This window comes from Rattus rattus, chromosome 14 (assembly GCF_011064425.1).
Source record: "Rattus rattus isolate New Zealand chromosome 14, Rrattus_CSIRO_v1, whole genome shotgun sequence".
NCBI classification, from domain to species: Eukaryota; Metazoa; Chordata; class Mammalia; order Rodentia; family Muridae; genus Rattus; species Rattus rattus.
In genome coordinates, this window is record NC_046167.1 from 43,084,456 (window position 1) to 43,099,316 (window position 14,861).

General features: G+C 41.8%; 1 protein-coding gene across 11 annotated transcripts in view; it reads right to left on the reverse strand.

Moving 5' to 3' along the window:
- Positions 1-14,861, reverse strand: part of Carmil1 (capping protein regulator and myosin 1 linker 1) — a 279,741-nt gene that overhangs the window by 59,640 nt on the left and 205,240 nt on the right. For all 11 annotated transcript variants that reach the window (XM_032884200.1, XM_032884196.1, XM_032884194.1 and 8 more), the window contains 2 exons: positions 11,745-11,838; positions 5,209-5,307 (listed from right to left, as the gene is read on the reverse strand). In XM_032884200.1, the coding sequence (XP_032740091.1) occupies positions 5,209-5,307; positions 11,745-11,838 (193 nt within the window). The remainder of the gene's footprint in view (positions 1-5,208; positions 5,308-11,744; positions 11,839-14,861) is intronic.

The following is a 14,861-nucleotide window of genomic DNA, read 5'->3' on the forward strand; positions in this document are numbered from 1 at the left end:
CAAACAGCCGTCACCGTGCTCTACACAGCCTTTCCCGGGCACTGTCAGCATAGCTAACACTGCCTATTGATTGTATGGTCTTAAAAAAATATAGTGTTCAGCTAAGTAGTTGGAAGAGGGACAATTTAAAATCACTCTCAGCTGCAAAGCCAAGTTCAAAGTCAGTCTGGACTACGTTAGACTTGTCTCATTAGCATAAAGGAAATACTTGTGTTCGTGAGATGGCTTACAGACAGAGGTGTATGTATCTCAGCCTGAGGTTTGATCCCTGAAACCCACATGACCACAGAGACAATGGCAATAAATAAATAAATAAATGTAAAGAAAAACAAAGTATGCACACTTCAGAGGCCTTCTAAGAAGTACCCTGGCCCATCTGATAAGTCAGTTGAATCTACAGAGTTTAATTGTTCTCTTGTTTTTTTAAGCTTAATTGTCCTGTTCTTTCAATTTTGAATAAGTCAATATTGTGTCTAGGAAGCTAACATCTCCCTTCCTTCTCCTACAAATTAAAAAACAACAGACTCCTCACCAAAAAGGGGATATGACTCAGTTTGGTAGAAGAAGCTTTGCATGATTGATACATTGGGCTCAATCCAGCACTACAAAATTGAAACATAACGGTTTCATTTTTCAAGCCCTGTAACTTCAGTACTCTAGAGGCAGAGACAGGAGGATCACCACAAGTTTAAGGCCAGCCTAGGCTACATGGTAATTTCCAGGACAGCTAGGGCAACATTGTACGACCCTAGGAGAGGGGACAGAGTGTGCTTTCAGAATAGCAGAGAAGACTTACATTCTGACCTTAGAGGTGCGATGCTACTGCTTCTGTCTGTCCTTTTATACAATTAGGCTCACCGTGTCTTTTCTGGTATCATAAAGACAATCCACTCAAAGCCTCTATTAAGTTGATGAGGGCTATAAGAGCTGTATTGACGCATATAACAGCTCTTCTGCTGTAAAATTACCGGACTTCTTGTAAATGATCTATCTTTAGCTCCACATGGGCACAGTTGTGTGAACAGTTTATTTCACCTCCACTAGCTACCTCCAATCTATGCTTACAGCAGGAATCAAATACTTTCTGCATACCCACAATGCTTTACAGAGAGCTGACTCTGTGTTTCTAAATACCTTCATGGTGAGCAGAAATCCTTACTCTTCAAACTGACATATTGATTGAAACAAAAATGGCCATCAATAATTCACATCTTGCCAAGAATGATTTTCTAATTTAAGAAGATAAACCAGACCCATCTGAAGCTACAAAGGGCCAAACTGGGAGGCCTGTGCCAACAACCTAATAAAGCCAGTCCTCTGCACCAATACTATAGATCGAAGAGCCCCTTGAAGTGTGTCACCAGCTTTCATGGAGGAGAGAGGATTTGAATGAACTCCACAAAAATAGTTTCCACAGGAAACAGTTTTAAAGTCAAAAGGAAAATAAAATTTTAGTTCTTCATATAAGATAAACTCTCATATCATTCCAAGTATTTGTTAGAATTTAACAGAACCAAGTGCATCACCTTTAGCACCTAGGAGATGTGAAAGGCAAGCTATTTACCTACGATGACATAGAACAAAGTGCAAAGCTAAAATTGGGAGGGGTATCTAGGTGTTTCACTGTCATTTTATAAGTCTCAACACTAAAGCATGTAATTGGAAACAGTTATAGGAGGTATAGCAGAAAGACAACTCTAGTTATCCCATTACAAACCTCATGGTAGATGAATTAGGTCCCTTTGGTTAACCCTTTCTGCTTCATTTGACATCCACACACTCCTAGTGTTCATTTTTCTGTTTCAAACTAACACTTAATGGAATCTAGAGTCATCTGGTAATCTGGCCTCTAAGATGGCTTGTGGGAGATTATTTTGATGACATTGAGACAGAACCTGTTCACTGTGGGTGGCACCATTCCCTGCATTGGACCCTACACCACATAATCAGACAATGGAATTGAGGAACAGCATGCATCTAACACCCATAGCTTCCTCATTGTGGATACCATGTGTCCAGCAGCTACAAAGTTCCAGCTACCCTAAGTTCTTCCTCGGTTACTGTAACTTCCCTGAGCTACCTTAACTTCACCACACTGAGAGTGTATCTTTGAACTGTGAGATACAATAAGCTCTTTCTCCCTTAAGTTGCTTGTCAGGGTATTCTATCATAGCAACAAGAAAAGAGACTAAGACTGCGAGAGTTTGAGCATCTCCCATTTCTATGGACTGTGCACTCTGTTCCTGCTGGACATGACCTTTTATTATCTGATGTCCTAATATCTTCCTAAACTCTTGCCTTACATGCTACCTCTCCCCCTTGAGAACCTTAAGAGTCCCCAGAGAACATAGTGCGCAGAGCTGAACATGACTTTCTTTTCCTCCCTCACCTTCTCTTTGTTCTTAATACTTCCAGTTATCACATTAATGATAACTTTTCGCAATGATCTAGGTCACTGGCAGACTGACCCTAGTTGAGATATACTTTCTCTGAATTTGCTCTTTTGTTAGAAATCTGAACACTAACACAAGAAGGCTGCGCAGAGCTGAACGACCTGAGTTGGCAGAAGTGCTGTTGGCTTCTTCAATAACCCATCACACAACTAATCCATGGCTCACTTGCAGAGACCTGTAAGCTCCTTTCAGAGCTACTGGGCTGCTAAATTAAAGCACAGAAACCACTAGTAATTAATGCCATCCTGAGTCACGCCCAATCTGATACAACTGTAACTTTCTCCACCAAACAGCTTATTTGTGGAAACAATGTTCTTTTCCTCTACTACTATATCTTTATTAAAGAGAAATATGCCCCCACAGCTGATGTTGAAGAGAGAAAGTTCCGAGTAGGATAATAGCTCTGCCCCCAAGCAAGGCCAACACAGAACTGGGAAGAATCCTCCATAGTCAACACTAAAGCAAAGGCTATGGGAGCTAGTATAGACCTGCAATCCCTTGGGAAGGTGGAGAGAGGAGATTCAAGACTATCCTCAGCTACACAGGAAGTCAGAAGCTAGTCAGAGAAACATAGCAAGAAAAAGCATCAAAAACAAAAAGACCCTTAGACTTGCCAATGAGGGCAAGCACTGAGGGCCATGTCAGTGGGCACATACAGGGCGCATGTTTCAGAATGTCACATCTAGGAGGTTAGTCAAGTGATGATCTCCAGGGGAGAAAGAGTATGCTGAGAAAATAGCTCTTTGGAAGAGAATAAAAATTAGAGCTTGGTGGCAGATAATACTGGGCCTGATTTTGTCTGTGATTTTCAACACACAGCACTGTGGGCACAGTGCATGTACTCTGCCTGGTACATGGTATATGGTTGTGTCTGCTCTGTAGTGGCAGATGCAGTAGGTACACAAGGCCTAGAATATTTACTACGTCAGACAAAGTTTCCCAACACCTGGTTAAGAGGGCTTATGAAGTTGGGGAGAAGGGAGAACTGGGAAGCAGAAAGACGGTATTGATTCTTATAAAATCCTAGACAAAGGCACCAGACAAAAACAAGTGCAGGGGGAGCCATGGGATTTCAGTGTTTCCTTCAAACACTGTGATTCTTCCCTTGTCACCTGGGGCATGACAAGGGAAAGGAAGTACAGAACAGTTGTCACAGAGGGTCTATTCTTCCTGAATTCGAATGTCTCAATGCACATCTATCTCTCCTGAAGCCACTGCAATGATTCAAGTAAGAAAATCTAGTCATAAAATCCCACGAAATCCCTGAAGTGAAAGGTGGCAATGGATCTGGCACATAATGACTCAAATAATTCAGAATGAGCTACCAAAGCAGGGCTAAGCATCTACATCCCTCTCCTGTGTGCTTTGCCTTTCAGTAAGAAGATGGAATCTGGAATCTGTTGTGAAGAACAAACATTAAAGACTGTGTAGTGGGGTCTTGTCTTTTATTTCTTTCTTTTTTATTTTCTTTCTCTCATTCTCTTTCTTTTCTCTCTCTCTCTCTCTCTCTCTTTTTTTTTGTTTTTTTTGTTTTTGTTTTTGTTTTTGTTTTTTGTTTTGTGCAGGGTTGGGTGTCAGGATTTCCCTCCAACCAGAAAGAAGTTGTAACAATATTAGATTAAGAAAGAAACCAACATTTTTGTATCTCATTAAGGGAAAGGAGGCAAAGATACAATGTTAACAGTCTTGCTACTTTTAAGGTTAAACACGGAAACCAGGGCTGAAGTGATAGCCAAGTACAGAAGGGCAAGCCAGCTCTTGCAGAGGATCTGAGTCCGGTTCCCAGACCCCTCGGATCAGGCAGCTCACAGCAGCCTGTAGTTCCTGCTCCAGTCAACTCGATCCCTTCTTCTGGCCTCTGTGGGCAGTGACACTCATATGCACATATTAACAATAAAAATAGCAATTAAAATAATTATATATGTTAGCATTAGTAAGGTAAAAAAATACTCAAATAACACTAGTTCCTAACAGGAAGAAACATTAGATTTTTAATGCCTGACAAAGTCTAAATATGCTTTCTTTCTCAAAAGTTCTGCTAGGCCAGAAATATTTAAAGAAAAAAAATTTTCTTGACACATATTGCTTGAGTGTTGCTAATTAATAAGACATATTGTTAGTAAACGTAACCAGCGCTGAGCTCTGAGGAGGGTAGATTCACTCATACACTCTGAGATAAGCGCTGACAATAAAATAAATCTCATCAGTTCCTCTCGACCTTCGGAGATAAGAACTTGGCTTGATCCTAAGCTTTCACTTAAGTTGCCCATTGCTGTTCCTGTATTTGTTTGTAATGTCTTGAAACAGGGTCTTTTGTAACTCAGGTTGGCCCAAACTCTGTATATGAAGATCTATATAACCTCCTCCTCCTGTTTCTCAATCCCAGGTCTGGGATTATAGGCTGGCACCATCTTACCTTTCCATACCATAGGTTTCTCTATTTTTCATATATATCAATGATCAAAAATTGCATTTGATTCCATGATCTACAAGGTACAATCAGCTCCATTCCTATTCAGCTTTCTTAGCCTGTCACCTTCACAGCCTCCCAGTTTTGAACACTTACAGTGCAGCAATTTAAAAAAAAATGTGCCTTTAGTTTGTAGCTTCTAAGATTCCATTTTTATTCATTTCTTTTTTATGCCTCGAATACACTTCTCTCTCCTTCCATCAGCTGTGGTTTTCCTAAGCCAGTTCTTCCCGGAGCTGTGCTCTGCAAGCCTCTGTTGACAGAATGGAGAGAGCATGCCCTTACCTGCTGGGTGGTGCTGGTGACAATGCCTTGCTGGAGGCGGTAGGCCTGCTCCTGAAGGTATTTCCTGGTCTCGTGATTCCGGAGCAGATAATTTTCTATCTGGAAATGGAGCACACATATCTCTCAAGAACACACTTTGACTCCGTGGAGAATAAAGTTATCAGTGAGCCAGTCAGTAACATGGTCTATCAGCGATTTGACCTCACAACCCACGAAGGCTCAAGCGGAACTCTGACAAGTTTATCAGAGGTGCTTTTAGCTGGGCAATGGGCTTTCAGGTAACCAAAGTTGTGTGTGTGTGTGTGTGTGTGTGTGTGTGTGTGTGTGTGTGACTCCAAAACTGACGAAGATAAGCCAGTGTTTGGTGACAGTTGCTGCTGTCTCAGGGTTCTCATCTCTGGGCGTCATGAAATTAAGTTTTAACACCATGTAGTTCAGAAGTGAATCTTTTCCAAAGAAGGCAGATGGTGCCCTCTGAACCCCACCCTAATCCACCCACTAGAATTGCTCAGCACTTGGGGAATGATGCTAAGGAAGAAAGGGAAGAGAGGAAGATGGGGGCAAGGGTTAAGCAGGAAGGGTTACTAGGAAAAGGGAGAGAGGAAGAGGGAGAAAAAACTGGTAGAGAGAAGGAGGAAAGGAGGGAGGGAGGAAGGAGAAAGAAGAGAGGACAATTATAAAAATAGCAACTTTGGTGTATTCTAATTTTAATAATCTACCAAATTTTTACAGTTTTTCAAAATAAGACTGATTTTAATAAGGTGACAGTAAATAAGAAGATACATTCCTACCCCATATGAGAAACCATGAAGTGGTTTGACAATTTGTATGTTTATACACAAACTCCTCTGAAAACTGAAAAGGCACAAATTAGAAGCACACAGAAAGACACCTCATAGGAAGACCAACAGGCCTTGGGCACACTGTGAACAAAGACTGCAGTATGAACTTGTTAGAAAGATGAACACCCACAAAGAGGGCTTGTGGCAGGGTATGGTGTTGAATGCCTAAATTTCAATACTCTGGAGGCAGAAGCAGTGTTCATGGTCACTCTGGGTTACACAGTGAGTTCTAGGACAGCCTTGGATATATACAGAGAGCTTTCTCAAAAAATAAATACACTTTCAAAGAATGATTTGAGGAACTGAAAATGTAGCTCAATTAATAGAGCACTTGCGTAGCATGCATGAGGCCTTGAGTTCAATCCCCAGAAGCACATAAATCCTTGTGCAGAAAGCTAAGATGTTTAAATCTACACTCACTGGGGAGACCGGCTTCCGGACATGCCCGTGAAGGACTATTTTGATTACCGTTAATGGATGTGGGAAGATGCATCTCAGTCATGGGCAGGGGATCTGGGGACTGCATAAAATGGAGAAAGCAAACTGAACAGAAGCATTTTCCCTGCTTATTGCCCTCAGTGTACTTTGAGCAGCTCACTGAAGGTCCCACGTCTGTCATGTTCCTCCTGCCTTGGACCATAGCTTGGAACTATGAGCTGTCACTAACCCTTTCTTCTTTGAGTCACTTTGGTTAGAGTATTTTATCATAGCAATAGGAAAAGGAATTAAGACACTTGGTTACAAAGCACTGTATGTTTACTGCACTGTATGTAAGTACACACATACAGACACACATACATACATGCACACACACCTTCTTGTAAACACAGACAGCTACAGCATAAGAAGCTACCACACGCAGCGAAATCAGAAGTGATGAAGGCAAGATAAAAAGGAGTACTTAAGGTAGGTGAATCGCGCCATCCTGCTTTATTCCCCCTCCCCTCTTTATTGTTTTAATAATGAGCCTTAGCCATTTGCCTTTTAATTTGTCACTGAGGTTCCCTGGTTAAGAATATCTAATAACTGTGAAGCTCTTACTGTTATTACATTTTCATTTTAATTTTCAATATGCTAATATAACTACAACTCAATGGCAATTAGGAACAATTAAAACCCAGACAGCAATTACCTGCATCCCAGGAAACTAGAAGGCAGAGCAAAAGTGTCTTCCTCCAACTAATGCATCATTAACACAGTCCTGTGGGGCTGGATCACATGACCTTCCTTTCATTGCCTCCCAGCAGCCACATCTTGCCAAGGTGACACATCAATGGGAAATAACTTTGCTATGGAGGTTCCAAATGGTGGTAGACACTTGAGACCACCCAGCTTTGGGTCCTTTGCCTCCCTTCCCTGTCTTTTCACAGCTGGCCTCACACTGGGGTCAAAGGCTGAAGCAATCTGTTTATATAGGAAGCTCACGCCACACAACATGGGACAGCAAAGGCTTGCAGGACCTGTGTTCCCAGACCTTCCTCAAGTCCAGCCACTCTGCTTCACAAACTAAGCCAGGACAGAGTTTTCATGTTTATACAGGTGCCTGTGTCCATACATGCCCAAAGGTCAACTTCAAATGTCATTTCTCAGTCACTCTCCATTTTGGTTTCTGAGATATCTTTCTCTCTAACGTGGAACTCAACAGTTAGGCTATGCTGGCCATTTAGTGGGCACCAGGTACCCTCCCGCCTCTGCCTCTCCACTTAGGAGTAATAAGCTCATGCCACCACACCCAAAGTCTTATGTGGGTTCTGAGAGCAAACCCAAGTATTCATGTGTGTGCAATAAATACTTTGCTGACTGAGCCCTATCTCCAGCCCCACAAAACTTCCTTCTGAAACAAGTTTAAAGGAAAGGGGAAGCACAAACTCTGTGCATCTCTGGGTCAGTCATCGACGTACTACTACTGAATTTAGCATTTTCATGCAGAATATCAGAGAGAAGAGAGACACCCATCTTCTGGGGACCAAGAGCTCAGAGATTGGTTAAGGTCATATGAGGAGGAGCCAAAATAGTCATTATCTTGGTGATGGGATGAGAGCAGGGGCAAGATGGAGAAGGTCCAAACCCAGGTAGATGTCTCCAGAGCCAGAACTTGCAGAAGAGGCAAACGTCCTCCATCAAAAATAATGGAAACTTGCATTGAAAAACAGTTTATAAAGATTTGATATATTTTGCTTTTAGAAAAGTTAAAGTAAGTAGACCATTTGGTTCATTTATTCCCCCAAAGACAGAATCTAGCTGTTGAGATGAAAACAGGCTCACTTGAGCATGAAAACCCAATAAATTCAAGGCACTAAGTAACCTCTCTCCTCCCCAAGACAACCCACAAGCAAGTAAGCTTCTACCATCTTGTCTGTATTCTACTATATTTTATTTGGACAAGGTCTCACATATTCCAGGAAGACCTCAACCCACTATGTAGCTAAGAGTAACCTTGAACTTCTGATCCTCCTGCCTCAGCATACCAAGTGTTAGGATATAAGCATGTACCACCACAACATGTTTCCTATGCCTTGAGATTTCTTCTGTGGATGGTGTATCTTCATGGGGCTGGATAAATAGCTGCTGCTCTTAACATATGGTGGGGTTTTTCTGTCCTCTTTGTCTTCTCCAAAGATTTATCTGATTTTTATTTTTCATTTCTTTTCAAGCATATCAGACTTATAAAATGAACATTCATAATCTACAAATCAATCTCTAAAATATTCTAATATCCAAAATTTTCTAAATTGAAATTGGCATGTTGGCCTAGGGAAGAAGTGTTCACAACTGACCTAAGGTGATGGGCCGAGATAAAGGAAGCACACCAAAGGCAGTACAGAAGTCCTTGTGGAGGACGTGCACAAGACACACACAAGGCACACACAAACCCATATGTAGACTTGGGTCTTAGCCCCACAGTATTTCATTATATACAAGCAAACATTCCCAAGATCCACCCGCTCCTCCTCAAAAAATAAATCTCCAACTGGAAACATTTCTGACCAAACATTTCAGGCATTTGTTAATTTTTTTCCAGTGTTTGTTTTTATGTCTGCAAATACAACACATTCAGATCTACTTCCAAGTGGCATTACACATTTCATTAAATGTGCAATCCCTTGTCATGAGGACTGCCATCCCCTCCACCCTTCCTCACAATGCTGTCATGTACCTCATGTCACCGTGCACTAAGACGTCCAGTTACTTTGCATTCCCACACTCTGTGACATCCAATCATCTCACATCTCCTCACAGTATGACATTTAGTCATCTGAGGTCACCACGGCTATGATGCCCAGTCACTTCATGTCTCTACACATTATGACTGACATCCAGCACACTGCTGCTTACATTTCTTTGGACTTTATTTTGCCTTAATTCCCTCTTTGATGCTTTTTCTTTCTCTCCGTGCATCTGAAGAACTTGCATGCCTCGGCTTTTGTCTTTACTTCCTAGCTGGGCTTGGTAGAGGGTCTCTGTAATCCAGCCCACTTTCCTAGTACGCTTCTCTTCCATTTCCTCACCCACGGATGGAACAACCTGTCTCATGCGCTGTTTTAAAGGCGGTACCACGTTAACTTAGGTTAAACATTGAAATAACATACCTGGCGCTCGCGTAGTTAACCTAGTTGTCAAGTGTCCATGAAGCATAATCAGGATATAAGTTTACTTTTCCTGTTTATATACAGAAATACAATCACACACACACACATGTGGGCACACATGCGTGCATGTACTTGCACATATATAAATGAGTGTGCAAAAGACACAACGTTCAGAAAAATTAAGATATTGCTGAATACTACAAAGCTAAGTTGTGTTTGTGTGTTTGTTGTTTGTGTGTGTGTTTGCTTGTTTGCTTGTCTGTGTGTTTGTGTTTGTGTGTTTGTTTGTGTGTGTGTTTATGTGTGTGTTTGTGGGATTAGAGTCTCACTCTGTAGCTCAGACTGACCTTGAACTCATAGAGATCCTCCTGGTATTATAGAGGTAAGCTACTATACTTAGGTAAGAATTTCTTTTAAGGTCATATATTTCAAATAAAAATTGGGGAACTTCATTTGCCATTCTAGATTTTTCCCTGCCACTTCCTATTTTTCATTTTTATTTAAAGTGGTTAAGAAGAATCTAAGCACACATTTTAGAAAAAACAGTAACTAGGAGAATGAAAAAAATTTGAAAGTCACGTGGCCTTTTCCTTCAAGAAGCTCATCGTCTGTGTGGTGGTTTGAAGGAGAAATGTCCTCTGTATGCTCATGTTTTTGAATACTTGGTGTATCTGGAGGAGGTTATGGAATCTTGAGAAGGTGCAGCTTGGCTAAAGGAAGTACAACACAGGGGATTGGCAGAGGTCGAGGGTTTATAGCCCTGCCTTACTTTCTGTCCTGCTTCTGTGCTCCCCTTGCCTGCTCTCGTATTTTCCTCTCTGTAATGGACTCAATCCCTCTGGAATCAAAAGCCAAACTAAATCCTTTTTCCTTCGCATTGGCTTTGGCCCTGGCATTTTATCACAGCAGGAGAGAAAATGAAGAGATGAGTAACTTAACTCCAGGTCTGGAAGTGCCAGGAAGGCTATCTGTCAGCAGAGTGAAACTGACATTGTGCTGCTTTAGACACTAGGTTTCGAACCCAATAGCCAAGCACGGAATTGTAGAAAGAGCTGAATCCTGCCCACAGAAAAGCAATGGTTCTCAAACTTCAATGATCAGAAAAGCTAGTACAGACTCAGTCTTGCCTTAGGTTCAACACTGCTGTCTCTTGAAATAGGACAGAATGAGCCGTTGGAGCTGGTAATAGATGGAGCATGAGGTGGGCGGAAGGCAAATACTAGACAGATCTTCGTTCTTCTATGTTGGGGAGCCCAAGCTTTATTTATCTGAAAAGCTGCTAGTGAGCGATGGCATGAAGGTTTGCCCTGTCAGACTTACGACACAGGATGGTGGCTGGTTTTCTAACTGGAAAAGAGATCGGAGCTACCAAACATGGCAAGATCGTGGTGGGAGATGAAGTCATAAAGAAAGATATCAAATTAACAAAGGGCAGGGAAATGAGCAAAAAACTGTAGAGTATGGCATCTGTCAACTAGGCGGGCCTTAGCAAGACATATGTGAGAAAGAAGAAGTCAGGGGTGAGTCCGGAAGAGGATGCCACCGTCGTTGGAGAGAGAGAACAAAGGGGGATAAAGAATTTCAAAAGCCCTGGAAAAGGCATCAGAGTAAAAATGGAACATCTGAGCTCATCTCAACTGAGAAGAAATGTAGCCATAGAAAGCAAAGGATGCTTGCAATCTGACCCCTTGAGAAATGGAGAGAGAACAATCAGAAGTTCAGGTCGTCTTCTGATACACAGTAAGTTTGAGGCTATATGAAACCTTGTCTCAAAAGACAAAAACAACAACAACAACAAACCACTGAACGACAGAGATATAGGAAAGCCATAGGGCAACAGATGACTCAGCTTCCACACTCTCCGAGGATGGAAAGGTATATCTACTTGGGCATGTTGACACTATAAGAACGTTATTCTATTCTAATAAATGTTCATGAGAGCTTTCAGTCTTCATTATTTTTTTCCAGGTCCAGTCAGAAATTATGCTAGTCATGACCTTAGGAATACAGGGTTTTAAAGAGCTTTATGAACCATAGTTATATATTCAATAGGTATTAACACAACATAAATGTGAACCTAATAAAGTCTTGTAGGTCTCCATACCTTCTGCAGAGCCTCTTCTGTCTTCTCAGGGCTTGTTTTAAGAGCTTGAGAAGCATCATACATTGGAATTGGCATAAATCTCAGTGTGTAGTTCCTGGAGAAAAGAGCAAAACCCATATATTTTAAAATGACTTTCTGTTACTTTAATTGAACACATTTTTAGATCTAAAAAAATAATTCCAAAACTATTTTTAAAAAGCTAGATATGGTGGTACATGCCCCAGTATGTACACAGAGGACAGAGGCACACAAATCTCTGTGAGTTTAAGGCCAACCTGGTCTACACCACAGCCATTTAGATGCTATCACAAACAAACAAACAAAAGAATATATTTTTTATCCTTGCTGGACTGGTATACACTTGTAATCCTAGTACTGGGAAGGTTGAGGCAGGAGGACTGCTTTGAGTTTGCAGTCAGCCTGGGCTACACACAAAATATCAGGCCAGCCAAGGCTACAGAATAAGTCCAGGCCTCACAAAACAAAACAAAACAAAACAAAACAGCAAAGCACTAAGTCACCCAGCCATTAAAAGGTCCTAGATTGCAGAGTGGCTTTTGCTATCCATATGCATTGAGGCTGGATGACACCATTAACTCGCACTGCCCTACAAAACAGACATGAAGTTTACAACATGTGCAGTTTTGTTTTCCACGTTGAATTAACATGAAAGTCTATAACTGGTTTTTATTGTTTCTGAAGGTAGCTGGTTACCCATATGTGACAGTCAGACCAAAATGGATACAAGAAGGAAATACAGAGACCAAAGGATACAACACTGTTACTACCCACAAAATACTCTGTGCTACCCTGGTACCCTTTGGGTAATATATCGATAGCAGGGGACCATCTCTAGGATAAGCCTCCTGGGGAAAGGGTGGAGTGCCTGCCTAGTGCCCCATCCCTGTGAACCTGTACAGCTTGTCCGAAAAATCAGCCAAAGAATGGCCTTTTGCCAACTGGTGGTGACCTGGGCATCTGTCACCTATAATGGAGTGACACCAGAGTCATGCTTTACATCTCCAAACAGGGAAGAGCTATGAGTCTCATGGATATTTAGGTGACTGTCATTGGAATAATGCCTTAGCTACTAACCCCCTACAATAAGCCCATAACCATGAAAAAAAAAAAATCATTTTGTTAGCAGCAAGATTTAGATAGCTGTTTCCTCATAGAGAAAGCAGGCATCCAGTTCACTCGCCAGGGTACTTCAATATAGATTTTAACAGAGGAAGGCTGCCATCCCTTCAACTTGAATTTCTATGTTAGCATGATTACAAAGCTGTTTGTTTTTAAAAAAGGAACAAGCCAAAGGGAATTAAAAGACAATAAAGCTTTTTTATAATCTCTCTGCATCCAATTTTTATCACATTACAGAGCAGCATGGTGTACTTACATACCAGTGATAAGGAAGCGTAGGCATTTCAGAGCACAGTGTACATAATCGACTGACCCAGAGCTATCGCTATCCACCTACAGATGCTGAGTCCGGAATGGGTGTGTTCCTGGCTACTCTTTAGTGCCAGCCTGGACTAGAGGGCTCCAGAAGCTTAGAGATGGCTGCTGTGACATGAACATAGTGAAGATCACTGTTCCTACTCTAGGGACAGAGTAGCAGCAGACACAGGCGGTTCTGTAGTCACAAACAGCTCGTGGAGGAGGGGGTGTACTGTGATGTGGTAAGCTGCCTCCCCAATACCCTGCAATGGCCTGGGTCACTATAAAGAGAGAGGGGAGCAGGTGTGGTACTTGCCTGGAATTCCAGAACTCTAAGGCAGACGCAAGAGGACTGTTACAAGTCTGAGGTCATCATGGTCTACATACCAAGACAAGGCTTGGGGGACACCTTAGAACTGAATCTTCCTGATTTTGTACCCTGATCTCCTGGTTTAAGTAGAAGCCTGTGGCTTCAGACAAGAAGGTATTCGGAGCTGGTCATGATGCATACACCTTTAATCCCCTCACTTTAGGAGACAGAGGCAAGTGGATCTTTGTGAGTTGAAGGCCAGCTGGGGTTACATAGCAAAACTGTCTCAAAAACAAAACAAAACAAGACAAAACAACAATGAAAACACTTGAAGAACATTAACTCTGATCCTCTCACTTGAAAAAAAGAAAAAGAATAAATGAAAAAGTGACATACACTATATTCTTGCCGATGGGGCTGGAGACAGCACACGGAGACTGAAGCTCCTCCTAGCAGGCCTTTAAAACAGGAGGTTGGGGATAGGAAAATGGTACAGGACAGTGAGAGCATCTTCCCTTTCCTTGGGAAAGGGCTTCTCCATGGCAACCCCTTCTCTGATTTAGACCATCTCCTTTCCAAGGCTCAGAATCTGCTTAGAGCACTTCAGAAATCTGATGGTGGCCAGGGGCCATGTTCTTGTCACCTCGATGCATTATAGAGTCAGGGATTAATGAGGAAAGGTGAGGGTTCCTGACTGCACGTCAGATAATTAGTGACATAGTTCCCTCTGATTCTAGAAGTTCCAGTAATAAATGTCATCTTTAACATTTTTTAAGGCTGCAACAATTAAGACAAGAGGCTCTGGACAGACAAACCTGGCAACAGTACCTGTATCAATACACTGATGTCAAGTTCTGCCTCAGGAACCCAAGACCAAGAGCCTTCATGTCCACTAAGCTCTTGAATTTTCCGTTTGCTTCACCACCTCTATGAATTACTTAAGGTTTACAAGGGTACATGGATTCTTCATGTGAAGTTTTGCTTTTCTAGGTGAGCATTATAAATATCTCTCTTCTTTGGAGACATGTTGATTCATTTCTTAGTCTAACATTAGCCAAAACAGAAAAGACTAGATTCTAGAATTCTCTTCTTCCATGCCTAGAACTGTTACCTTTTCATATGATTGACCAGAAAAGTACATTTGGCAGCAAACAACAATTGTAGCTATCAGCTACAATTAAAATAAATCAAAGCAATATAAAACAAGCCTGGGACTGACCATGAATCGATTTCACTTTTATTTTCTGGACTATAGACAACTTGCCCCCATCAGCCCTTCACATCCACACCCTTATGTTTTCCAGATAAACAGAAGAGGAAACCCAGTGCAGAGGCTGTGAACCACAAAGGCTGGAGGACAAGTGGCCCTG